Source organism: Lepidochelys kempii, chromosome 1 (assembly GCF_965140285.1).
Source record: "Lepidochelys kempii isolate rLepKem1 chromosome 1, rLepKem1.hap1, whole genome shotgun sequence".
Taxonomy (NCBI): domain Eukaryota; kingdom Metazoa; phylum Chordata; order Testudines; family Cheloniidae; genus Lepidochelys; species Lepidochelys kempii.
The window spans coordinates 323,684,473-323,710,198 of NC_136380.1; the positions used below are offsets into that span (position 1 = coordinate 323,684,473).

Sequence of the window (25,726 nt, forward strand, 5' to 3'; positions counted from 1 at the left end):
TTAGGCATGCAAATGAACTCACTCATGTTGAAAATGCAGGCCCTTCTACTCATGCCCCAATCTACTGTGTTTCTCATAGTCTATGAAAGCTAGTTAGCCTATACACATTTCCCACTGTTTGATGTTGTCCCACTTTTCCTTTTTTAAAGATGTTAACCAAGTCTTGAATCTTAACATGCACATATGGTGTAGTCTTTAAAGCTGTTTGTCATAGACCATCACTTCAAGTCCTTTTCTAACTGTTGAGCTATTGAATTCTTTTATTATTTCATTGCCTCAGTGTGAGGCACTAAAACACAAAGCAGAATCCGACAGGCCACAGTTGTTGTATGTTATTTGCAACGACCACATGGCCAGATTCCATCATTGGAGATTTTTCAGCGCAAGCTGGACAAACACCTGTCAGGGATAGTCTAGAAAATACTTAGTCCTGCCATGAGTGCAGGGGACTGGACTAGAGGACCTCTCGAGGTCCCTTCCAGTTCCATGATTCTAAAACTATTGTTGGGAGGACATCTTTAAAAACACAACTTTCACAGTAAGTCTTTGTGAACTAATAAGATACCAAAAGAAAACATGCAGATTTCAGTTTTCTCTTCTATAAAGAAGAAAAATATTAAGTAAAATCCTACAATATTACCCGTAATGATTCTATTTAATTTCTCAAGAAATATCAGATCAAATGCATAGAACTTTTTTGTGCTACAAACATCTAAGTAGCTTTAGATACTTGATTAATTCTACTGAAGCAATGAGACTGCTTTCAAATGCAAGCACTATGCCCAGTAATAAGTGACTGCAAGATCTGGCCTTGAAGTATTGATAGCAGAAGTGGAGAATAGATAGGACTACAAACTTCACATCACTGAAGACTACATGAGGAATTCTTTTATTAATGTGCATTAAATCACTGCTATTTACCCTTGATATGAATATCCAAAGAGCCCTAATGGTTAAAAGTATAGACAGAAACATTGTTAAGCAGAAATATTAAATATAAATATTTGAAACATCATACGACCCATTCTATTAAACAAACACCTGGGAACTTTCCTCAAGTGTTATTTATTTAAGGAGGCGGGAATATTGCTTTTGAAGTAAAATCTAAGTTAAATGTTACATGAACGATGCAAAATATTTGTACTGTTTTACTGTAAACTTCTCTTGTTAAGGCAAAGGGATACAATTTTATCATTATTATTATTATTATCATCAAAATAAATATAAAATAATTGTTACACTGGATCTGCAATAAATATAAATACAATATGACAGATAGGAAAGAGACTGATAGCTTACTCATGCATTAATCCTCGCACCACTGTGTTTCCATGGACATGAGATTCAAAGAATAAGGTGTACAAATAAGGCAACAGCGTGTATCTAATCAATAGTGTAGACCGAGCTATCTCAGCAAATTCTGCTCCAAACACTGCAGGGTCTTGCTCCTACCAAAGAAAAAGTTATTTGTTTTGTATTTAAGTTTACAAATATGCAATTATTACACAGAAAGTAGCCTGTCATAATTTAAGAAAAGCTTCTATTGACATGAACAGTCTACAGCTGAATGCTTAGAGTAAAAAAAAAAAAACCCTAGACTAATAGTATAGAAAATAAGAGGAATCCAGTCTTACACTGATTTAGAAACCTTTTATTCGTAAATATATCTGTGAACGTCATAAGCCATGGACTTGATCCTTAGCGGTGCTGAGCAACTGCAATTGCCCTAAAGGTCACTAAAGTCATTGAGAGTTGTAGATTTTTCGGTCCTCTCAGGATCAGACTCTGTATATTTAGAAATCATTTCACCACTGAAATGCAGCTACCTCTGGGGTAGAATGTGGAAGATAAATGGAAAATGGATACTCAATATGCTGCCAAACAGAGGGAAGAGGGAAATTCTTTTGGCCAAGACCATAGAGACAAACCTGTATGAAAAGTACTTTGTGATTTTATGGCCTTTGGGTGAAATTGTGGCCCCCCTGAAGTCAGTAGCAAAACTCCCATTGAATTCAATGGGCCAAGATTTCATACTTATTTTTAAGAGGTCTCAGCTTGGTTTGTTACTCTGCACTACAATTTTTGGATGCAAATAAATGCAGACCAAATATTTTGGGGGCACGCTTAATTGAACCTAGACATCTACCTACCTGATTTCAAATACTACTAGATAGTTAGTCTTAATGACATCAATTATGCTTACAAATATTTGTGCATATAATTCTTAGGGCACAATAGGGTAGGCCATTACTAAAAACCAGGTTGTGATTTGAAAGTAGTGCAGGAAATTTAGCTACACATTTTCCAGCAAAATTAATCGAAAATGTGTTCAGTCCCCTGCCCTACTTTAAAAAGCTCAACCCTCATTCCTAAAATCTATACACAGAAGACAGGACTTCTATTTTTAAGGTTTTGTCAAAAAGACCCTCACTAGAAACTGTATGGCCTCCTCAGAAGGAGAAAGAGCAGATTCAAAAATTCACTGGACATTGTTGACCTGTTGTATTCAGTGGATTCACTCTGCTATTTATTGAAGTTCATAGAAACTATGGACTGAGATCATGAAAAGGAGTTGTAAGACTCCATATCTGTTTTAAAAATTTCTCCTTAAATGAGTCAGTTTCTCTTTAAAATACTGCATTATGAATTCCTGGAATAATGAAACATAAAAGGAACAGAAATAAGAAAATTTTGCTTTTATATTATCTAGTGTTTTTCAGGCAAGCATATTATTAAGCCATGCAACATCCCTGTGAGTCAGACAAACCAGATGCTTAAGATCAAATTTTAATATTACACTTAAGTTATTTTTTTAGTTATTTTACCCTCTCTTATACATACATCTGCATTAGTCAATAACCATGTTTCCTACTGGTTTCTAAGCTCTGGAATGCCAGCTACTTTTTAAAAGTGGAATATTTTTACCACTTGGACAGCCCTAGTGTACAAATATTGTCTAAATACAGTAAAAATAGTCAGTCGCTGAGTCACTTAAAGCTCCCTGCAAATTAGACTTTTACAAAAAATGAACAGAACTGTTTTATGATTTTTAACAGTATAAGAAAGAATTAATTCTAGTTGCTCAATTCACTTTTTCTTGAATTGGCAGGTAGTAATTTGAGTGTGTGGGGGGAACATCATGTGGGCCCTATTCTGCAGCCCTTACTAATGCCTTACTCCTCAAATGGATCCATCAACATAAGGATGACGGAATTGGGCCCTTGACCTACTTATTTATGAGTTGATAAGCTACAGCCTTCATGAAGAAAGCATTCATGTAGGCATATGTTTATATTTCCATTGTATGCACTCATGTTTGACATGCAAATTAACTACCAACCTGTATGTAGACTACAAATATACTCTCATGTAGGTCAAACACAATTTTACATTTTCATGCACAAATGGGTGCATGCACGAGCGCAAATCAGATAACTATAAATCTAAATACAGTGGACACCCTACACACAGCATATTTACCCACAGTAGTATCTGAAAAACCAGACATTTCCTATTCTAATTATAGGGAAATACTTTGATATTTCCTATGCCATTGAAAGGTAAATGTGGGGGCAAGTCTTGACTTTTTAATAGCAACCATTGTGCCTGTTTCCATGTGCAATTGCCCAACTTTTAAAGGCACATACCCATTTGTGCAGGCAAATGTGAATGCTTGTGGGTGCCCCTGTTACATCTGCCTTTAAAAATCTGGCCTTGCAGCAAAATGAAAGTGAACGGTCACAACATGAACTCCATCTTTGCACATTTCATCTTACAAAAGTAAAAACAGCCTCTTGTAAAAGCAGAATCTTTCTTGTTACAGCACAGTGGACAAATATAATGTATATCCAAAGACCAGAGGACCTTCAACCTTTCAGCAGCTAGAAACAACATGATATTTCTTTCTAGCTGAGATAAGAGCTAGAATGAGTATATGGATACAGAGTTAGATTTGATCATGCGCTTTTTCAGTTATGAATTAAGTTTAGTTGTTTTTTTTCAGATTTCAATTATTCTAGGCTGAGTAACTGTTGTTTCTACTGCTACTGTCCTTGAAGTTTCTAATGTATAAGAAATATAATTTGTCTAAAACTTCTAATTATGATATATGTCTGAAGCTTAATTTAAGATAATGCAGGCTGTACCCTGTCTACCTCTTCCTGTAATGTATGTTAAAAGGTGAACATAAAAGCATTTTAAAAACATTCTAAGCAAATAAAAGGATATCTTATATGTTCATATTTTAAAATTACAACCAAACAATAATTTATGGACAGGAGATAATTTATGGACAGGAGATAATTGCAAATCTGTTCCTCCTTCATTTGCCTTCAAATAATTGTTTCCCTGCAAGACTTGATAACATCACTAACACCTAAAAGAGAACAGGAAACAAAAACTAGGGTGTTGGTAGGTAAATCATGGAGGAAGTGATTTTTATCTACATTTTTGTAATTGTAAACTGTGAACAAATTTATTTCTATGCAGCTTTGGGATATTAGACTTTTTTTTAAAGTTTCGATCCATTTTTAAATTATGGGAATGCATAACAATCCCTTCTGTGCGTGACATCTGATAGCACTGCACCATATAAAAGATTCCTGTTCACCCAACAAGGATTTACTCACAAAAATGCAGAATGATTTCTGAGAGTACAATTTAAATATTACAATGATGAATATGAAAATCAAGGGCTGCAGCATTTAGTAGCTTTGCTTTCTTACCATCTGGCCCTCTCCATTATGATTTCTGGAGAAAGGATAAAATGAACCAAGTTGCATCCATCGTAAGCAGAGTTCATAAGTTGTATCAAGGAGAAACCCACAGATATCAGCACCAATCTGAAGAAACATAATACTTAAATAAGTGCTCATGAGTGTAAGAGTTGCACAGTCAGGCCCTAAATCAATGTTACAGTGAAACCTGTTAATAAAGGTCAACAAAAGGACATTTTTCTGGTGATTTTATCAGGTGGTCCCACAATATAGTGTAATGAACATGGAAAAAAATTTGCAGGGACTGAGAATGTCAATATAGATTTGACTATATTTTAATAATTGTATTATTTCTTCAATTCAGCTTGCAAAATTAGAAATATAGTTTGGAATATGAATGATGAAACATATATCAGGAAGGAAATCTATTTTTGCTGGTGTAATGCAGACCCTGGTTTTGGGCAGGCAGGATCAAAGCTGGGACCTCTGGAGCTTAGTGCATGAGCTTCTACCACATGACCTAAAAGCCAACTGGCTGTTAGCTAAGGCTGTAGAGCAGACTCAATCGCTCTCTCTTTAAGTGGTCTTGGTGCCACTAGATGGGACAGAACACCACACCCAGAAGGTGTGTGGGTTACACTGGCACATCACACAATTGTTTCATATGAGAATCTTTCATTCTTCTTTAACTAGAAAAAATTGACAAAGTTAAATTTAATCAGCACCTGCTTGCCATATCAAGCATTTAATTTAAGCAAACATTTGGATTAATTTCAAACGGTATTATGTATGAAACAGTGAGAGCCTTTAGACAGACTTACATATGGAATCCCAAAGAGATTAAATTCCAACATTCCAATTATTGACATGTGCATATCTTTCCAGCGTGAAAAGTTGTCACCTAGCCAGTGACCGGAATATTTCCCACTTCCGACAAATGTAGAACGACTCAGAACGAATGCTCGCTTTCCAGTGGCCTTCTGAACAGCACTGGGAAAAAAATGCATAAACATACAGTGAAGAAAACCCAGCTAAAGCAGTTTTCACATTATAAGCTTAATTCTGAAGTCCCCATATAGGCAAAATTTTTGTTAAGGTCAATGAGAGTTTTATCCATATAATAACTATTATTGTGGTCCGTTACATTCTTGAGTCATGTAAAATACAGAAATCAGTACTGCATCCTTGTCAAGAAAAATGACAACCATAAGTTGGTAAGAATGTATATCATGATTGTCATGCAGATCATGGAATCCAGGAAGTTTAGGGTCGTGTACTCATTCAGGTTCCTCATGAATCTGAATGTATGTGACTAAGAACATAAGAATCTCTCACGATTTGTATTTATGTTCTTCTGAGGCTTGGTTTTCCCTTAGAGAGCCATTTATCAGGTTGAAATAAAACTAGAGCAGGTCTTGTTGTGGAATTTCCACCATCCAGAAACTGAAACATACTATGAGAAGACCAGACCTCTCAATAGTTTGATACTCCAGAAGCTCCCCAAATTATTTTTAAAAAAAGGCCAGTGAGAAACATATACACACAAATACAAGGAAACGTACAAATACTGGAACTTGTGTCATCCCTACTTATATTCATGTTTTGTTTTAGTTTAAGATGTCCGTGTTGTTTGGAAATGTTGTGCAAATAAGTTAGCAAGTTAGTTGTGGGTGAGAGACTGAGTGAAAATGGGACAATGCTTAAATAAGCAGGTAAAGTGAGTTAGACTCATAGACTTTAAGGTCAGAAGGAACCATTGTGATCATCTAGTCTGACCTGCACATTGCAAGCCATGAAACCTCACACACCCACTCCTGTAATAGACCCCTAACCTCTGGCTGAGTTACTGAAATCCTCAAATCAGAGTTTAAGGACTTAAAGTTAAAGAGAATTCACCTAGTTTAAACATGGAAGTGCACCGTTCTCCATGCTGCAGAGGAAGCTGGAAATCCTTCAGGGTCTCTGCCAATCTGATATGGGGGAAAATTCCTTCCCAACCCCAAATATGGTGATCAGTTAGACCCTGAACATGTCCACACTACTTGAGCGTGCGTAGGTGTTGGATGAAAGTCCAGGTGACGAGTTGTCCAAATTTTACACCCAAAACAAACTATAGGACTGCACAGAAGGCTAATAGAGTGAGGTACTTGGCAAGAACACGGTCAGACAAAGAACCAGGCTGGTGAACTCACCATGAAGGCCCCCTGAAAACTCCGGACTATCAAGACTTGACAGGGCACTACATAAAGGAAAGAGGGTGGCTGCAAAGCAACACCTAAACTTTAAGACAGTACTCTTTTGAGGACACAGAAAGAGGAGGGAAATTAAAAATCTGGATGAACATGGAGACTTACAGAATGGGAAAGAAGGGACAGCAGTGGTTAAGTACCCAAAATATGAGGTGTCCCCAAAATATTTCATAAAGTTTCAAAGTCATTTCAAAAGTAGGGCAAAATTCTCTTCTCAGCTCCACACAGAAGTACTCAGCTCCAATATCTGCGGTCCTTACATGTACAGAACTCCTACTGAGATCAAAATTTATCTGCAATTATAGGAAGAGCGAAGAGTGAAACTGAGAAATATTATGCGAATCTTAGAGGAGAAATGTTGCCATAGTTTGTTACTGCAGAGTATGCCCGTCTTTTCATAATATTTATGATGACTTCTGATGTTATCAAGACTCCTCCCAAAATTACCATGTCTAATCTGTAGCCTTGACAATAAACTCTAATATCTATATTCATATTGCTATTAGTAAGTCTGACACCCCTCTACATTTACATGGTTATCCAGTCTCATATCTTTTCCCATAACATTCACTGTATAAAAATAATTGTACTACTTTGCTTTTAATATAGGAATTTGTTTATGTAGTACTATTAGATAATAAAGTATTAGAATATCAGGGTTGGAAGGGACCACAGGAGGTCATCTAGTCCAACCCCCTGCTCAAAGCAGGACCAATCCCCAATTTTTGCCCCAGATCCCTAAATGGCACCCTCAAGGATTGAACTTACAACCCTGGGTTTAGCAGGCCAATGCTCAAACCCCTGAGCTATCCCTCCCCTCAACCCCTGAGTATTGCTTTGATGGCAAGTATAAAGCCAAATGGAAGTAACAAACAAGCACCAAATCAAACTATGAAAGAAATCTTGAGTTACGCTAAACAAAATGCATACTTCCTTTCACTGATTTCTCCCCATTTCCTGTCCTGGTAAAACACTGAAAGTTAGGAACCCAAATTCTATTCAATTTCACTTAGATTTGGGCACCTAACTCCTTAGGCTCCCTGGAAAACTGCAGCCTAGATTATTAATACTTTTGTGTATTATCCTCATCAGTTTCCCTTATTAATGAGATTTGCACAAAAGTGCTGGCACACATTTTTATATAAGTGATCTAAGTATTTTACTGTACTGGCTCTTTAACTGGCATAGATTTTTCAAAATGTGTTATGTTGACATTTCTAGAACAAACTGATTGGTTTTCATACAAATAAATAAACATTAAGCTTATGCGCTAACCACTGCAAGGCATACAATGCCTGAAACACAGTGGAATTGGTATGGTTCTGTAGTTCAAGGGGGCCAGTTGATGGAGCGGCCACATAAAACAAGACTCCAGGTCTCTTTTAGAAGTAACATCCTGGAGCATTACTGGCAAAGAAATCTGCCTTCCCTAAACCTTAGTATAGGTCTCCTCAGATAATCCAGCTTTATGTTTGGGGCAAATTACTGCCCCACACTTGCAACACAGTGCTGAGTAGTAGTAATGGGTGGAAAACAATAAACTAGAGCTGGATGACTAGTTTGTAACAAACAATTTAAGAAGTTTTACCACTTTGTGAGTCATCACAGAACCAAATCTGATTTTCTCAAATACATTTGTTTGAAGTTATTCACAGAACATCATCTGTGGATAATTCTCGGGCTGTAAATTGTGTGAGAGCTGATTGTTGCAAGTATTCAGTATTCAAAAGCCATCCTATTTGACTGGAAACAGATCACATGACAGGTTTCTCTTACTTGATTGGATTTCTTAGAATCAGATTTTAGATACAAATACTCATGATTATTACTTTGTAATTCAATTTCTGCAAATATTCTGCAATATATGCAGTTTTGATAAACATTCCTGCCAGTAACATCATTTACTAGATTATTATTTGTGGAAAGTGAATGCAAAAGGGGCATGAACACAGCCATGGAAGACATTTGTTTTTAAAAAATCCAAATGAATATTCTCGGAATATTGTTTGCAGCATTTGCCCAGTTCTACTGCACACCCTGCTTCTGTTTTTAGATGCATTAGGAGCTACTTTATATTTTGAAAATGATTTTTCTGTCTTCAAGAATTCTTTGTGTTTGGTTGAATAAAATGTTTGTATTTTTCATGAACAGTGCTATTCTTCAGAAGCAGGAGGATGGCTGAGAAAGGCACTTTTGTGTGGTGCTATGTTTATGAAGCTGAAATAAGACAGATATGAAAAGGGCCAAAATTGACCTTTACTTTCTGTGTTAGGTCTGTACAGCTGACACAGCATGCAGAGCACACAGCCTTACTGTTTGCGATGGACTGCCTCGTGGGTGGCAGAATACTTGGTTATAAAGCCTCAGGGCAGTTTTTCAGATGTGGAGGTGGACTGAAGGATAGGCTCCTTTAATATCCTAAATACCAGGGTGTGAGATTGTGGGCCACATCTGAATTCTCTACCGAGCTCTCTCTGGCACAGAGACTGTGTATTCTTATGTGGTTGTACAGAAAGTAGCAGAATGATGGGGCCCACACTACCGTTAGTAAATACTAATGTTAAGACTGAGTAAAAACAACATAAGGATGCCAGGTTTTGGCTCTTTATTAATACAACAAAAAGAATTGTGTCTAACCTCAATTTGTACTGAAAACAAGCATGATGTGCCCATTTGATTTTTCTTTTTTGAGAGTCTAAAAAACATATCCAGCCTTTGAACTAACTCTAGTTTCATAGTGACAGATACCGTTAGTCTGAAATAGCTCAGCATTTTCCAGCTGCAAAAATGATAATTTTTACATTAACCTATAACTGCAATGCAATGTAACTCCACCATTCAGAATGCCCTTTGGGTTTTCCTTGCCACATCACAGACGTATGCCAAAAAAATAATATACTCTCCAGGCAAGTCAAGACATGTCCATGAAAAGAGGATTTTTGTTATCTTGGGAGTCTATATTTTTGATTCTTCCTCTAAAGTAATAAATACTCCTTTACATATGACATCATAATTAGCTGCTATGGGAAATGGTTGTGAAATCACTAGATCTGATTCTGTAGCTGTTGTGTGGGAGAACTTTCACAGAAGTCACTGAACTTCTCAGTTTAGTTTCACATGAGTAACAGCTGAAGAATTAGGCCCTATCAGAATTAGGCCCTTTCACTTTATCTGAAATAAATTAACATGACAGAAGCAAAGATTCTGATTCCTTGAAATTGTCCTTAGTACATAAAAAGCAAAGAGAACTAAACAGATATTTCTAAGTAGAGCCCATTTCAAAGTTTCCCATGTAACACCAGCTGTTCTTAAATTCTTGTTTAAACTGCATGTTTAGAAGGAGATACTTGATGACTTACACAAAAGTTGGTGGTGTCTGTGACCAGCCAAAGAGAGAATGTGTGTTATAATGATCCCCCAGATAAGTTTTTGAGTCTGGACATAATGTCTTCTGAGCCAGAGAGTAATCGATAATTCCTGAGAATGACATGTAAAGTTAGAGAATTATTCAGATCAAATTTCAAACCTCTTCACAATTGTATTCAATGAAGAAATACTACAATATAGAACAAAATCCTGAAGATTTTAAAAGGAATAAAAGCTGAAGCACTGCAGGATCTATTCTTTTTAGATTGCTGGGTGTTTAAAGACAATAGTGACAAACCTTCTTCTAGATGGACTTAGCATAGGGTTGACAACTTGGTAATATTTAAAAGCAGACACTCCAGCAGGAGTGCCAGAACCTCCTCTGCTTTGCCTCTTCCCCCAATATCCCACTCCATTCACTCGTCTTCCCCCTACCCCCCCGTTGCTCGCTGCTTTTCCCCTCCCACCCACTGCCCACCCAGGTCAGGAGGGACTCACTTGCAAACCCGGGTCTGGGAGCTGCAGGCGCCTGACACAAGCTGAGTAGTGGCTGGCGCAGGTGATGACCCGGCACCTCCCTGCCTCCCCCGCCTCCAATAACCGGACTTTGGGTGTCCAGCCAGGACATCTGACCGGACACTGTCAGGTTCCCATTTTGATTAGACTTTCCAGTCGAAAACCAAGCACCTGGAAACGCCTAGATATATTATGTTCAAAGGGATGTTTCTATTGAGTAGGCTGTGTTAATGTAGTCCAGTTCTATGCCTAGAAAATCAGATCTTTTAGAAAGGTAATGTAGATTCAAATACTAACACACAAAAGGAAAAATCACTGGATCAATAATAATCCTACAGGATGACACTTGTTTCCTATTGAGTGACAAACTTTAGTAAATTCCAGTGTCAAACAAAAATAAAAATGCAAAGGCACAAAGACCTTGCATAATTATTTGAAATCATGGGTCCTCAATTTGCATATCACTATCATTGTAGATGGCAATTAAGCAGTGTGACTCGTAAGGCCTCTGTGACAGAGTAAGAATTCATAACTAGGCTCAAATCCTGCCTCTCTTTCCCTGCAGCATGTCGGACTTAAAAGACAGTGGAGCTACTGGAGCCCATGCTACTGTATGTTTGAAATGACTACAAAATGTAATCTCCAGTATCTAAAACCATATTAGCATGTCCTCTCTACTCTCCTTCTAGAGCTAGAATCTTTATGATTGGATCCTTTGACACAACAGGCTGTAAAGTCTCCATTGTGGCTGAATTGCATGTGGAATCATTTAATTTACAGTCCATTTCCAAGTAATTTGACAGACAATTCACTAGTTATGGCTAAGTGTAATATTCTGGTGATAAGTAAGTATCAGTTCTGTCCTGCATGAGAAACAAAGGGAAATGTAAAATAAAATTACCAAGACAGAATCCTATTATCATGATTCATTCTTATTTTAAATACTGCAAAGCCTCCTCGATTTCTGCCTCGATCATACAGCTTATTTTCACAATTGTATATTAATCCACAACTTAAGGGGTTTTTTATAGAAAATTGCTTTTTAAGGGCCAGCTTTTCAATCTTCGGCCTCCATTTTTATGGGTTCAGATTACAGGTGCAAATAATTGTGGGTACAGTTGAGATAACAGTGGCTAAGTTTGTTATATATGAATGCAAAGCAGCTTAGATATTTCAGTGACCTTATTTGTGGGTACAATTAATGCCAACAACAAAAGAGGCGTACTTAAGGTGACTATGGAAAGCCTTTAAGGGCTTGATCTTTGAAATCAGTGGGGAGATTGGCCTGGGTAGCAGTGGTAGGATCTGTGTGTAATAGTTAAGTTCAACAAACTCCTACAAATAGAGGAGCAGGGTGAGAATCTTCTTGATATTTCCAGTTTAAAAAAATTTCTATTGTTTTCAGTATTTTACAATCTTTAATAATATTGTACTTTTGTTGTGTTTCATTCATGAGTTTGTTCAGTGTCCTGAGTACCTCAGTGAGGGAACAGGAGATTTAAAAATAAAAATGTTACTGTTACAAAGCATCCATATTGGAGTGCAACAGAGAAAAACAAAGTAAAAATATCCAATATTTCACTGCCAACAATGAACTGTATCAGCTGCCTGCTGCCAATTAGGCTTGCTAGCACAGCAGGGGTCTGTTGGTGAAATGCTGACTAGATTAATTGCTGGATTGTTGGCACCAGCTGCAGGGCTTCTAGTTTCCTGGGACATAGTTTTAACGCCATAGTTTTAATGTTGGGTACTGTAAGAGGTTTGTCCACCCCATCACTCTCCTACAACTTTATTAGAACCTATCTTCCCGAGAGAAGTGTTGCCAAGGATACAGAGATAACTACAGTAGTTACTTTTTTGGAAAAGTGCCTAGGAATCTTGACCTTTCATCACAGATGGGCTGAAGTTTAACCTCTCACATCCAAGTGACACCTACAGCACAACATAGTGGGCCTGATCCAAAGCCCATTCAAGGAAAGATTCCTACTGACTACACTGAGGTGTGGATCAGGCCTTAGAACTACACAAAACTCATGATTCAGTTCACACACGTTTGCTGCAAAATCAGAGAATTCAGGGGGGAAATGGCAATTGGGAACTACATGCTATTTTAATGAAATTGCACCAGTACAAAACAGCAACAAATTTGCCTAGCCGTAGTTTGACTTTAATATTTGGGGGAGTTGGGGGAGGGCTCCAGTCAGGCCAATGGGCCACACGTGGCGGGAGGGCAAATTCCATGCCTGCCTAAGGCTTGCAATTTGGGGGGACAATGCCCCCCGCTCTCTCCCCCAAACTATGCCCATGACAATTTGCCCTAAATTTGCTCCCTTGCCTGGCAGAAAAGTGGTTTTCAAGCCTTGCATACCACAACCCAAAGAAAAAAATATTCTGGGATGGCAGTGTATTCCCTTCCTAGAATAAAATTTCATTACTGCCTATATTCCATGATCTACACCAGCGGTTCTCAAACTTCATTGCACCCCCGACCCCCTTCTGACAACAAAGGATGACCCAAGGAGGGGGGAACCAAAGCCTAACCCTGCCTGAACCCCACTGCCCCGGGTGGGGTGGGGGCAAAGCTGAAGCCCAACAGCTTGAACCCCAAGCAGGGGGCCCATAACCCTGAGCCCCAGCACCAAGGACTGAAGCCCTCAGACTTCGGCTTCAGCCCTGGGAGGTGGGGCTTGGGCTTCGGGGCTGGTCAATGGGGCTTGGGCTTCGGCCCCAGGCTCCAGCAAGTCTAACTTCAGCCCTGGTGACCCCATTAAAATGGGGTCATGACCCACTTTGGGGTCCAGACCCACAGTTTGAGAACTGCTGATCTACACGTTGCCTAATGATAAAGTCCTGGCTGCTTAGTGAGACAGTAAAACTGCATCTGTGAGGCATTGTTTTAGCCAATGTGAAGAGAATAAAGGAGCCTTTAAGATTACTAATAAGATAACCCATTGGATATCTCCTCACTGAAATACTAGTAGAACTAGTACTTTGTGCTGATTGTAAGATTGTGTGTGTATCTGTGCAAGTTATTTTGATGCTAAATTCAGGAACCTCTTGTGAGGTGACATTGACTTGAGAGTGATATACCCTTGTCCCATACAACGTCACAAGTCAAACTTGTAATAAAACTTACAGTGTTCTCACATTAAAGCAACACTGTATTCACACAACGTGGGAGAAAAGAATTCACACACTTCCTGAGGGAATTCACAGAGGGTTCTGCAAAGCATCTAAGCACTTCCACAGAAATTCCACAGAGACTTGTGCAGCACACACAGCTGCTATTGCTGTATATACATAGAGAATTTGACACCTTTTCAAATCTTTGTAATATTTTTCCCTCCTATATAAAATATGGACTTGAAATACCTAAGTTTTCTTCCTGCTGCTTGTGATTTAGAGAGCCACTAAGGGCTTAATTACGGTTGAAAGCTGTAGCCCACAGTAGGGGAAAGGGCAGAGGGCCAGTCTGCAGAAGGAATTCCTGGAGCTCACTTGTGTGCCTCTAAGGGCAGCAGAGGAGCACAGCTTCTGTGCCACTGTGGCTGGATCACTGTTTCTTGAGTGCCCTCTCTTGGCCTGGGGTGGCTCTCCAGCAGCTCTGACTCAGTTTCCTCTCCTCAGGGCTTCTCAGATAAACCCCCCACAGCCTGGTTTAGCTACTCCAATGGCTTAGCCCGAGTCATTTTACAATAATCCCCCCCTTCTGGGGTATACAGGTCCAAAAACAACAAACACAAAAATCCACCACAGAGTAGTCTACAGCCCAGTCTCAAGCTGGGCCCAGCTCCTGCATCCTGAGGGTCTGCTTCTCAGACACTCTTCTGAAATCCCTCTAGCTCAGTGTTCAGTCTTTCCTGAGCTCTTTTCAGTCTCTGTCCCCCTCAGACCCACCTAGACTCCTTCAAGGGGCCACTGGATCTTTTGCTGCATCTCCCATGTTTTCCTTCTTGGAGTCTTTCTGCTCTTCCTTCCCTGCAACAAACTTTCCCTAGGCCTCCTATCTTTCACTAGGAGGCCTAATTAAAGCACCTCACCTGCAAGTTACATGACCTTTCTGCTTCTCCTCATCTGGGGAAGCAAGCTAATTGTGTCACAGATGGGGGTGGGTCCATCTCTGCTTAAAGGGGCCAGCCACCCTGTGACAGCTATCCTTTCACAGGTTGCAGGGTACACTTTTTTCCTATTTGAGGCCAGCTCTGCTAACCAGTGTGCGTGATGAGGCCATACAAAAGACCATGGGGTGGTAATACCAGCAGTAGCACTAACTTGAAGCAGGTCTTTCACTTGGGGAAGTGCAAGGAATGCCATTTGCTTAGCCCTCTGGCACAGTCGCCAGACTGACTGAAGAATGTTTTTATGCTGTCTCCCCCTTAAGGGCTGGGGACAACTGAACCCTAAATGATTATGTAACTGAATCTATACTGATGGAACAATAGGCAAGTAAAGATGGAAAACAAGAAACTTTGCACTGTTTGAGGAAATAACCAATCCAGATAAAGAGTTTTTTAAAAGGCACTTACTAGGAACATAAGGAGGGTAGTTGAGGTCATTAAGAGCACAGCCTGGGTACTGGCCAGTTCCAAAATTGGCTGGTTCATTCATATCCTTAAATAAAAAGTTTTACATATGTACAAGTTGTCTTCTTTATTTTGGAAAAAAGAGAAGGAAAATATACTCAGACATACAATCCAGAGTCCGTCATAGTCAAGGACAGTTTTGAACTCAATACACATCTGGATCCACCAATCAGCTGTCCTGGGGTTAGTGTAGTCAGGAAACACCGAATCTCCTGGGGGCCATGCCTGGAATTGACCGTAAGTATTTGATTAACATATTATGACTTCTGATTTTGAAGAGTCGCTAACACTGAAAAACAACACTGCTACCTACATATAGGCTAATTTAATAAACCAACCTTGCCAACAGCTGGAGTTACTCCATCAGAATTGTTCACCCAGATTCCCATTTCTTGTCCAAGTTCATAGGGCCAATAAGTACCTGGTGCTTCATCCTTACTTAGGAAAGGATCCTAAAAAAAAAGGTATTCCTAGAATAATCATAAGCACTATGGTAACAGCTACTTTCATTACTACTTTTCAGAATAATTTGGCAGATATAGCTAATGTAGATTGTATTAATATTAGATTAAAACTACATTAAAATGGAGTTAAAGTTGAGAGTACCTCTCAGTACAAAACCAAACATTATGATCCCTGGAATTTCAGAGTGAATGGACATCATCCAATACATTTAAGAAATGTCAGTGCTTGTGATTCTATATTAGATTAAACTGATTTTAAAGAAGCATTATAATTTTTCTCTTTCCCCCTGACCCCCATCAGGGTGTCACTATTTGGCAGAGATAAGCTTGTTTGGGTACCCAGTTGTGCCTTTCCTTAATACAACACCTTAATATGTCTGCATTTTTTTAAGTTCAACGTTAAATCTGAATTTCCCGACTTTATAACACTTGATTCTGGGATAATTACAATAGCCCTGTAACATATTTTACCCTAAATTACTGATATATATTCTCAACCTTAACTCCACTTTAACATAAATTTTGTCTGGGAATTTCCATTTCATTAAGAGTTTCATTCATGAACACTAAACAAGAAATTCAAAGGGAATGTTACTATGTAATATTTCCAGTGATTTGAAGATATGAGGTATCAATCATTTTTTAAATGCTCACTTCAGATTCACCAGTACACTCTGGCTTCTTTATGCCATGCTGGAGAGTTCAAAGAAACCAGGAGTGTACATCTCAGTGCCACTTCTTTCCTCCAAATATCTCTGCTTCTTGCACCTCCTTACATTCCCCCTGCACATACACTCTAGCCCAGTCGCTCCTCCCTCCTGTACTTCAAATTTCTCTGTATATACATACACACACATATATACACACACACACACATATACACACACACATATCCCCTTCCCCTGCCCTTCTACACCCCATATATTCCTTTGTATACATATACAATGCACACTTAAACACACACGTTTTTCATTTCCTCCTGCCCTACCTTTCAAAATGGTGACCATCTCCCATTGTTTTAATGGATTAAATGCATAGCTTCCCTCAGTTGCAAGACCTCTTTCAAATGGCCACTGTTTCCCATTTTTTCAAAGGTTTCAGAGTAGCAGCCGTGTTAGTCTGTATTCACAAAAAGAAAAGGAGTACTTGTGGCACCTTAGAGACTAACAAATTTATTTGAGCATAAGCTTTCGTGAGCTACAGCTCACTAAATGCATCCAATGAAGTGAGCTGTAGCTCATGAAAGCTTATGCACAAATAAATTTGTTAGGCTCTAAGGTGGTACAAGTACTCCATTTTTTTCCAAGAGGGTGAAGCGAAGCTGCCTTTAGAGAAGATGGTGGCCCACTACGTTGTCAGGAACACTGAGGACCAGGAAAATGGAGAAAGTAGCCATCTTTGCTCAGGCAGTCAGCGGCCTCAGTCCAGTTGAGAGTAAAAGGAGATAGATGATCTTTTCAATTCTTCCTTATGTGGGGGCAACTGTCCCCTCAATAACATTGAGGAAAAATGGAAGGTTACAGCCATTTTGAAATGTGACGGTTCTTTGTGAGTTCTCTGTAATAGAACAATATTCTTCAGACTCTGCTGAAGGAGCAACTTTTAGTTATGAAGAATAACAGGAAAAAATTATTTATTAGTTCTAGAAACAATTCTTCAAATGTAGACTACTGTACATTATTTCAGTGAGTTTTAATTATAAGGGAAGTTTGAAGAATCTGTGATATTCCATTATTAAGATCATGAGGGACAACAAAAAAAAAGTTTGATACCAACTGTAAATTTCTCAAAAGGCTTCTGTGATTGGGTGTACCTAGCCCTTTCAAGCCCCCTGCTAGAGGCCCTGCTGTCTTACCACATTCCACGCTAGGAAGGAGCAGTAGAGGTGAGCCTGCCAAGAGATGTTGCATACAAGCAGCCAATCAGAGATCAGCAGGCTCAGATAAAAGGAGCTTCAGGGCATTAGCAGGTCAGTTCCTGGTGGGACCAGAGGAGCAAGGAAGGGTGCTCAGTGCTGGTCACAGGAGCTCAAGAAGAGAACCAGAAGATAGGCTCTGGTGATACTTGCATTCATCAAGGAGGAAGAATTTAAGAACTTCAGCCATTAGGTCAGGGTGAAGAGAAAGAGGCTACGTGGGAAAAGGCCCAGGGAATAGCAACAGCAAACTGAAGGAAGCAATGTGTGGCTGTTGTGTGTAGGGTCTCTGGGCTGGGGCCCAGAGTAGTGAACAGGCCAAGATCCTCCTCACTGGCCTACTAGTGAAGTGGCCTAAGTGCCAAGAAGGGGACAAGGCTCTGTTGGGAAGTCCAAGTGAAGGGCAAGACTTAAAGGAGCCCAGAGATGGGGCTGAAGACCTTGGGGAGGGCAGTGTGTTGAAACCTTTGCTACCCCAGGAGGGGTTCATCCATTTTAAACTGTCTGGGTTGGCCAGAGTGCTGAGCCAATGACGACCCACCTAGTGAGGTCAACAACCTGCAGGGCTGTGCTGGGGGCAGGAGAGCTTGCAGCATCACACCCAGCTGACAGAGGCACTCACAAGAGGCGGCGCCTATCACATCTTCTTTTAAAATTAATTTGAACTCCTACTTTAACAGATTTACTTGCAAATTCTTGAAAAAGTCATTCTGTGCTCAAAAAGCCAATGCTGCAATTTTGGCGAGAACAAACTGGATTTTTCCGTGTAAAACAAACAGGCTGAATCCCTATTTTAAGTGCAAAACTCAATTCAATCTTTACCATGGAGCTGCAACTGGTGCCTGAATAATTAAGTAAAGTAAGTGTTAATTAGAATTTTAACCTACTTAAGTAGTTCAGCTTTGAAAAAGAGAACTGTCCAAGAGCAGTAATTATTTTTTAATTCTGGAAAAGATGGTTCCCAAGAGATACCAAAGCTCTAACAAGTTGGCTTAATGAGCTACTCCTAATAAAAATCTCTGATTTCTTTTAGCTGAAAAGTTATTCCAGTGTATAAATCTACTATATAATGCAGCTTTAACATCATCCTAAGGAGAACAAAAACTGCCATACCTGATTCTGCATTCAATAAAAAGTTTTTTTAGCACCCGTTAACTCTTCTGACACTATAGCTTTTAGTTGTTCATTTAGGGACTGGTTCTGGGAGGTGCTATGCACTTTCAAATTTCATTGACTTCAGTGAGAGTTGTCGGTAATCAGCACCTCCCAAAATCAGGCCACACTTATCTATGTGCCCAAAAATGGATTCGGGGCCCAATTGTATGCACCCACATTTGAAAAGTTAAGCCTCAGCACCTCACAAAACTGGATCCTTAGCTGCTAAAATAATTGAATATTATTTTTAACCCTGAAGTCTAGCTAATCAAAAAATGTTAAATGATTTTAAATGACTTAAATGACTGCTTCTTGGAGCAGCTAGTCCTGGAACCCACAAGAAGACAGGCAATTCTTGATTTAGTCCTAAGTGCAGCACAGGATCTGGTCCAAGAGGTGAATATAGCTGGACCACTTGGTAATAGTGACCATAATATAATTAAATTTAACATCCCTGTGGCAGGGAAAACACCACAGCAGCCCAACACTGTAGCATTTAATTCCAGAAAGGGGAACTACACAAAAATGAGGAGGTTAGTTAAACAGAAATTAAAAGTTACAGCACCAAAGTAAAATCTGTGCAAGCTGCAGGAAAACTTTTTAAAGACACCATAATAGAGGCTCAACTTAAATGTATACCCCCAAATTAAAAAACATAGTATGAGAACCAAAAAAGAGCCACCATGGCTAAACAACAAAGTAAAAGAAGCAGGGAGAGGCAAAAAAGCATCCTTTAAAAAGTGGAAGTTAAATCCTAGTGAGGAAAGCAGAAAGGAGCATAAACTCGGGCAAATAAAGTGTAAAAATATAATTAGGAAGGCCAAAAAAGAATTTAAAGTACAGTTAGCCAAAGATTCAAAAAGTAATAGCAAACATTTTTTTAAGTACATCAGAAGCAGGAAGGCTGCTAAACAGCCAGTGGGGCCACTGGACAATCAAGATGCTAAAGGAGCACTCAAGGACAATAAGGCCATTGCAGAGAAACTAAATGAATTATTTGCATCAGTCCTCACAGTTGAGGATGTGAGGAAGATTCCCAAACCTGAACCATTCTTCTTAGGTGACAAATCTGAGGAACTGTCCCAGATTGAGGTGTCATTAGAGGAGGTTTTGGAACAAATACATAAACTAAACAGTAATAAATCACCAGGACCAGATGGTATTCACCCAAGAGTTCTGAAGGAACTCAAATGTGAAATTGCAGGACTACTAACTGCAGCCTGTAACCTACCATTTAAATCAGCTTCTGTACCAAATGACTGGAGGATAGCTAATGTGATGCTAATCTTTAAAAAGGGCTCCAGAGGTGACCCTGGCAATTACAGGTCAGTAAGCCTAACTTCAGTACTGGGCAAACTGGTTGAAAGAACATATAGTAAAGAACAAAATGATCAGACAAATAGATTAACATAATTTGTTGGGGAAGAGTCAACATGGTTTTAGTAAAGGGAAATCGTGCCTCACCAATCTACTAGAATTCTTTGAGGAGGTCAACAAGCATGTGGACAAAGGGGTTCCAGTGGATATAGTGTATTTAGATTTTCAGAAAGGTTTTGATAAGGTCCGTCACCAAAGGTTCTTAAGCAAAGTAAGCAGTCATGGGATAAGAAGGAAGGTTCTCTCATGGATCGGTAACTAATTAAAAGATAGAAAACAAAGGGTAGGAATAAATGGTCAGTTTTCAGAATGGAGAGAGGTAAATAGTGGTGTCCCACAGGGGTCTGTACTGGGCCCAGTCCTATTTAACATAGTCATAAATGATCTGGAAAATGGGGTAAACAGTGAGGTGGCAAAATTTGCAGATGATACAAAACTACTCAAGAGAGTTAAGTCCTAGGCAGACTGCGAAGAGCTACAAAAGGATCTCTCAAAACTGGGTGACTGGGCAACAAAATGACAGATGAAATTAAATGTTGATAAATGCAAAGTAATGCACATTGGAAAACATAATCCCAACTATACATATAAAATGATGGGGTCTAAATTAGCTGTTACCACTCAAGAAAGAGATCTTGGAGTCATTGTGGATAGTTCTCTGAGTGTGCAATAGTGGTCAAAAAAGAGAACAGAACGTGGGGAATATTAAGAAAGGGATAGATAAGACAGAAAATATCATATTGCCTTCATATACATCCATGGTTTGCCCACATCTTGAATACTGCGTGCAGATGTAGTCGCCCCATCTCAAAAAAGATATATTGGTATTGGAAAAGGTTCAGAAAAGGGAAACAAAAATGATGAGGGGTATGGAAAGGCTTCTGTATGAGGAGAGATTAATAGGACTGGGACTTTTCAGCTTGGAAAAGAGACGACTAAGAGGGGGATATGATAGAGGTCTATAAAATCATGACTGGTGTGGAGAAAATAAATAAGGAAGTGTTATTTTCTCCTTCTCATAACACAAGAACTAGAGCCACCAAATGAAATTAATAGCAGCAGGTTTAAAACAAACAAAAGGAAGTATTTTTTTCACACAACGCCCAGTCAACCTGTGGAATTCCTTGACAGAGGATGTTGTGAAGGCCAAGTCTATAACAGTGTTCAAAAAAGAACTAGATAAATTCATGGAGGATAGGTCCATCACTGGCTATTAGCCAGGATGGACAGGGATGGTGTCCCTCACCTCTGTTTGCCAGAAGCTGAGAATGGGCGACAGGGGATGTATCACTTGATGATTACCTGTTCTGTTCATTCTCTCTGGGGCACCTGGCATTGGCCACTGTCGGAAGACAGGACACTGGGCTAGATGGACCTTTGATCTGACCCAGTATGACTGTTCGTTTGTTTTTATGTTCCAATTAATTTCATTCTTAGCTATTTCATTTTCTAGAATGATTTAATGAGTAACATACAAGGGGTTTCATTAAATTTTGCTGTAATAAATGTTTATCATTTTACTTTATAATCATTGTTACTTTTAGAACATCTTGCTTTGATTCTAAACAATACATTTGTTCTGACTCAGAATAAGTCACATTTGAAAATGGGAACACAGTTCAAGATAATCACGGTGAACAAGTCATGATACTCTTAGTTAAAATTCATCCTGGGGCTGAGAGGCAATAGAAGACTTCTAGCACAACAACACTGTAGCATTTCTGATGCACAGGTGCCAGACTGCACTCAGATATGACCCCATTTTCAAGATATCAGTATCTAGATAAAAGTGTGTGTGTGGGGGCGGGAGACTTAGTACCTCATGCATGTATCTGCACTGAGCATCTTTTCAACTCTGTATATGCCATCATAGAAATGGGCAGTAGGGGGAAAGCCATGGCCATAGAGTCGGTAATGAGGACAAATCAGTAACATAGAAGATTCTCAGGGATTGAGTTTCTCATCCCCCGGTGTTGGAATTTTGTTTAGATGGCGGAATAACTGCTACGCCCTCTGCCACTCTGCCCATGAATTCAAGATTCTGCCCTCTCTACCCACCACATCATCACAAAACTGTTTACTTGGGTTTTATGCGGTCAAGGTATAATATATATTTAATCACCATTCCTGAAATCATTATCAGAGATTCTAAATTTTGATGCACAAGAACTCTCTCTCTGCAACTGATCCTCAAAGGGAATTGAAAATGGAAAATTATTTTTCAAGATCAAGAAAACTGGATTACACTTGCCTTGACTTTAGTTAGGATAGCTTTGCTGTCACCTTGGAATGAAACTCTTAATAATGTTCCAGCTCCTGACTCAATTTATGGGAGTGATTTACATCACTAAAGAATGAGAACAATAAAAGGATGATAGAAATTCCAGTAACTGCACTAAAGTGAAGATGAAAATCTTCACTGCCAATGCAACCTATACTCTCCATTAGCATTTCAAAGATGATTGAATTTATTTGTATTCATCCGTGGCTGACAGTGACCCACTGTAGGGCAGGACAAACTAGACCAGTCTTTGTCATGTTTTCATCAGCGGACAACACAGTTCTTGGGATGTGTAAAAAATGTTCCCTAGCTGCAGGTTAGTTTCTTTCAGTTATATTACCTAGTTTCTATTAATTTATAGCCTGTATTAAGAATTCTTCATTTTTATATGTTATATTAATTTAGTGATCTAAATTTAGATTTATATAGCAATAATTTTTTGCACTTCTATTGCCCTTTGCATTTAGGCCTTTCCCCCTATTTTCTATTTGCAAATGGTTCATGAACAGACTAGTTTTTTTCATTCATTTGTTCTTACTCAAAATTATTTAAACACGGTGGGCCAGGTCCTCAGTTGCTGGAAACTGGTATAACTCCATTAACTCCAATGGAGCTATGCTGACTTACAACTGCTGGCCCTTTCTGTGAATATATTTTAGGCTGTGAATTGCTGGCCAACTGTGCTCAACACTAGAGCTAGCTGGAAATTTTGCAGAAACATCTGGGGTTTGATTAATTTTTGTCAAATTGCAGGTAAGGTTCCCATAGCTGCTGGGGAGCCACGCCACCCCAGGCTTCCAGGATCCATGGGATGGAGGCCTCTGTCCCAGAGACCACAGGGCTTCCAGGGTCTGTGGCTCCAGGGCAATCTCACTATGTGGAAAGCTCTGAGGCCATGGACCCCAAACTTCCAGGCATAGCGCTATGCCTACCTACATACCTCCAGCTTTCATCCAGACCACACCACACGATCCATTGTCTACAGCCACGCTCTACGATACAACCGCATTTGCTCCAACCCCTCAGACAGAGACAAACACCTACAAGATCTCTATCAAGCATTCTTACAACTACAATACCCACTTGCTGAAGAGAAGAAACAGATTGACAGAGCCAGAAGAGTACCCAGAAGTTACCTACTACAGGACAGGCCCAACAAAGAAAATAACAGAACGCCACTAGCCATCACCTTCCGCCACCAACTAAAACCTCTCCAACGCATCATCAAGGATCTACAACCTATCCTGAAGGATGACGCATCACTCTCACAGATCTTGGGAGACAGGCCAGTCCATGCTTACAGACAGCCCCTCAACCTGAAGCAAATACTCACCAGCAACCACACAACAGAACCACTAACCCAGGAACCTATCCTTGCAACAAAGCCTGTTGCCAACTGTGTCCACATATCTATTCAGGGGACACCATCATAGGCCCTAATCACATCAGTCACAATATCAGAGGCTCGTTCACCTGCACATCTACCAATGTGATATATGCCATCATGTGCCAGCAATGCCCCTCTGCCTTGTACATTGGCCAAACTGGACAGTCTCTACGTAAAAGAATAAATGGACACAAATCAGACGTCAAGAATTATAACATTCAAAAACCAGTCAGCAAACACTTCAATCTCTTTGGTCACTCAATTACAGACCTAAAAGTGGCAATTCTTCAACAACGAAAACTTCAAAAACAGACTCCAATGAGAGACTGCTGAATTGGAATTAATTTGCAAACTGGATACAATTCACTGAGGCTTGAATAGAGACTGGGAGTGGATGGGTCATTACACAAAGTAAAACTATTTTCCCATGTTTATTTCCCCCACCTCCTCCCGCTGTTCCTCAAACGTTCTTGTCAACTGCTGGAAATGGCCCACCTTGATTATCACTACAAAAGGTTCCCCTCTACCCCCGCTCTCCTGCTGGTAATAGCTCACCTTACCTGATCACTCTCATTTTAGTGTGTATGATTACACCCATTGTTTCATGTTCTCTGTGTATATAAATCTCCCCACTGTATTTTCGACTGAATGCATCTGATGAAGTGAGCTGTAGCTCACAAAAACTTATGCTCAAATAAATTTGTTAGTCTCTAAGGTGCCACAAGTCCTCCTTTTCTTTTTGCGGATACAGACTAACATGGCTGCTACTCTGAAACCTACTTTATCCTATGTCCAATTCCAACTGCCTGTACATAACAATAGCAAGAGCTTCACAGTGCCCTACCCAGGCTCTGTTTGGGAAGCTCAGCCCTTAAAAGCACAGTCCCAAAGTCCTGCCACAAAGCCAGGAGCCTGGAAATCCTGGGACTGCCCTGAGCTGTGGACCACAGTGCTTTCAGACTCCCAGGCCAGCTGGTTCCCTGAGCTACCCAACTCCTGCAGCCTGGTAGGCTAGCTATACTACGGGAGTCTGGAAGTCTGGGATACCTGGCCCACAGCAGTCAACATAGTGGGAATGCCCTGGAGCTGCAGATCCTGAAAGCCCTGGCAGCTGCTTAGTAAAATTGACATGATTCTTGTCAGTCTCATGGTGGCCTACCACTAAATAGCATCAGTGGTGGGCAGCAGTGAAGCACATAATAATCATGTCAATTTCACTCAGCAGCTGCAGGGTCTGGAGAGTTGCTTTTTTCCATTTGGAAACATCATGTTTCAGAAAAGATCTCGGAATCTCCAGTTCACAGGAAATTGCAAACTGGTGAAATTTTTGATGAACCAGAAATTGTGAGCTTTGCCAGCTGTATTCACCACATGTATCACTATTTGTTGTTATCATTGATGACTGACCACTTTGGTCACATGGCATCATTTGTTTCCCAGCTGGGTGAATGTTACTACAGTACAACCTCAGAATTACTAACACCAAGGTTACAAACTGTCCAGTCCACCACACCCCTCATTTGGAACCGGAAGTATGCAATCAGGCAGCAGCAGAGACAAAAATAAAATAAAAAATAAGCACACTACAGTACTGTGTTAAATGTAAACTACTAAAAAATTAAGGGAAAGTAGCATTTTTCTTCTGCATAGTAGTTTCAAAGCTATATTAAGCCAATGTTCAGTTGTAAACTTTTGAAAGAACAACCATAACATTTTGT

At 39.6% G+C, this 25,726-nt stretch overlaps 1 protein-coding gene across 1 annotated transcript in view; it reads right to left on the reverse strand.

Annotated features, from left to right (window-relative positions):
* LOC140910706 (sucrase-isomaltase, intestinal) overlaps window positions 1-25,726 on the reverse strand; it is a 98,652-nt gene that overhangs the window by 30,018 nt on the left and 42,908 nt on the right. The window contains exons 8-14 of the mRNA XM_073342416.1: window positions 15,768-15,881; window positions 15,538-15,654; window positions 15,373-15,457; window positions 10,324-10,441; window positions 5,537-5,705; window positions 4,725-4,841; window positions 1,300-1,448 (exon numbers count right to left, since the gene is read on the reverse strand). Of these exons, the coding sequence (XP_073198517.1) occupies window positions 1,300-1,448; window positions 4,725-4,841; window positions 5,537-5,705; window positions 10,324-10,441; window positions 15,373-15,457; window positions 15,538-15,654; window positions 15,768-15,881 (869 nt within the window). The remainder of the gene's footprint in view (window positions 1-1,299; window positions 1,449-4,724; window positions 4,842-5,536; window positions 5,706-10,323; window positions 10,442-15,372; window positions 15,458-15,537; window positions 15,655-15,767; window positions 15,882-25,726) is intronic.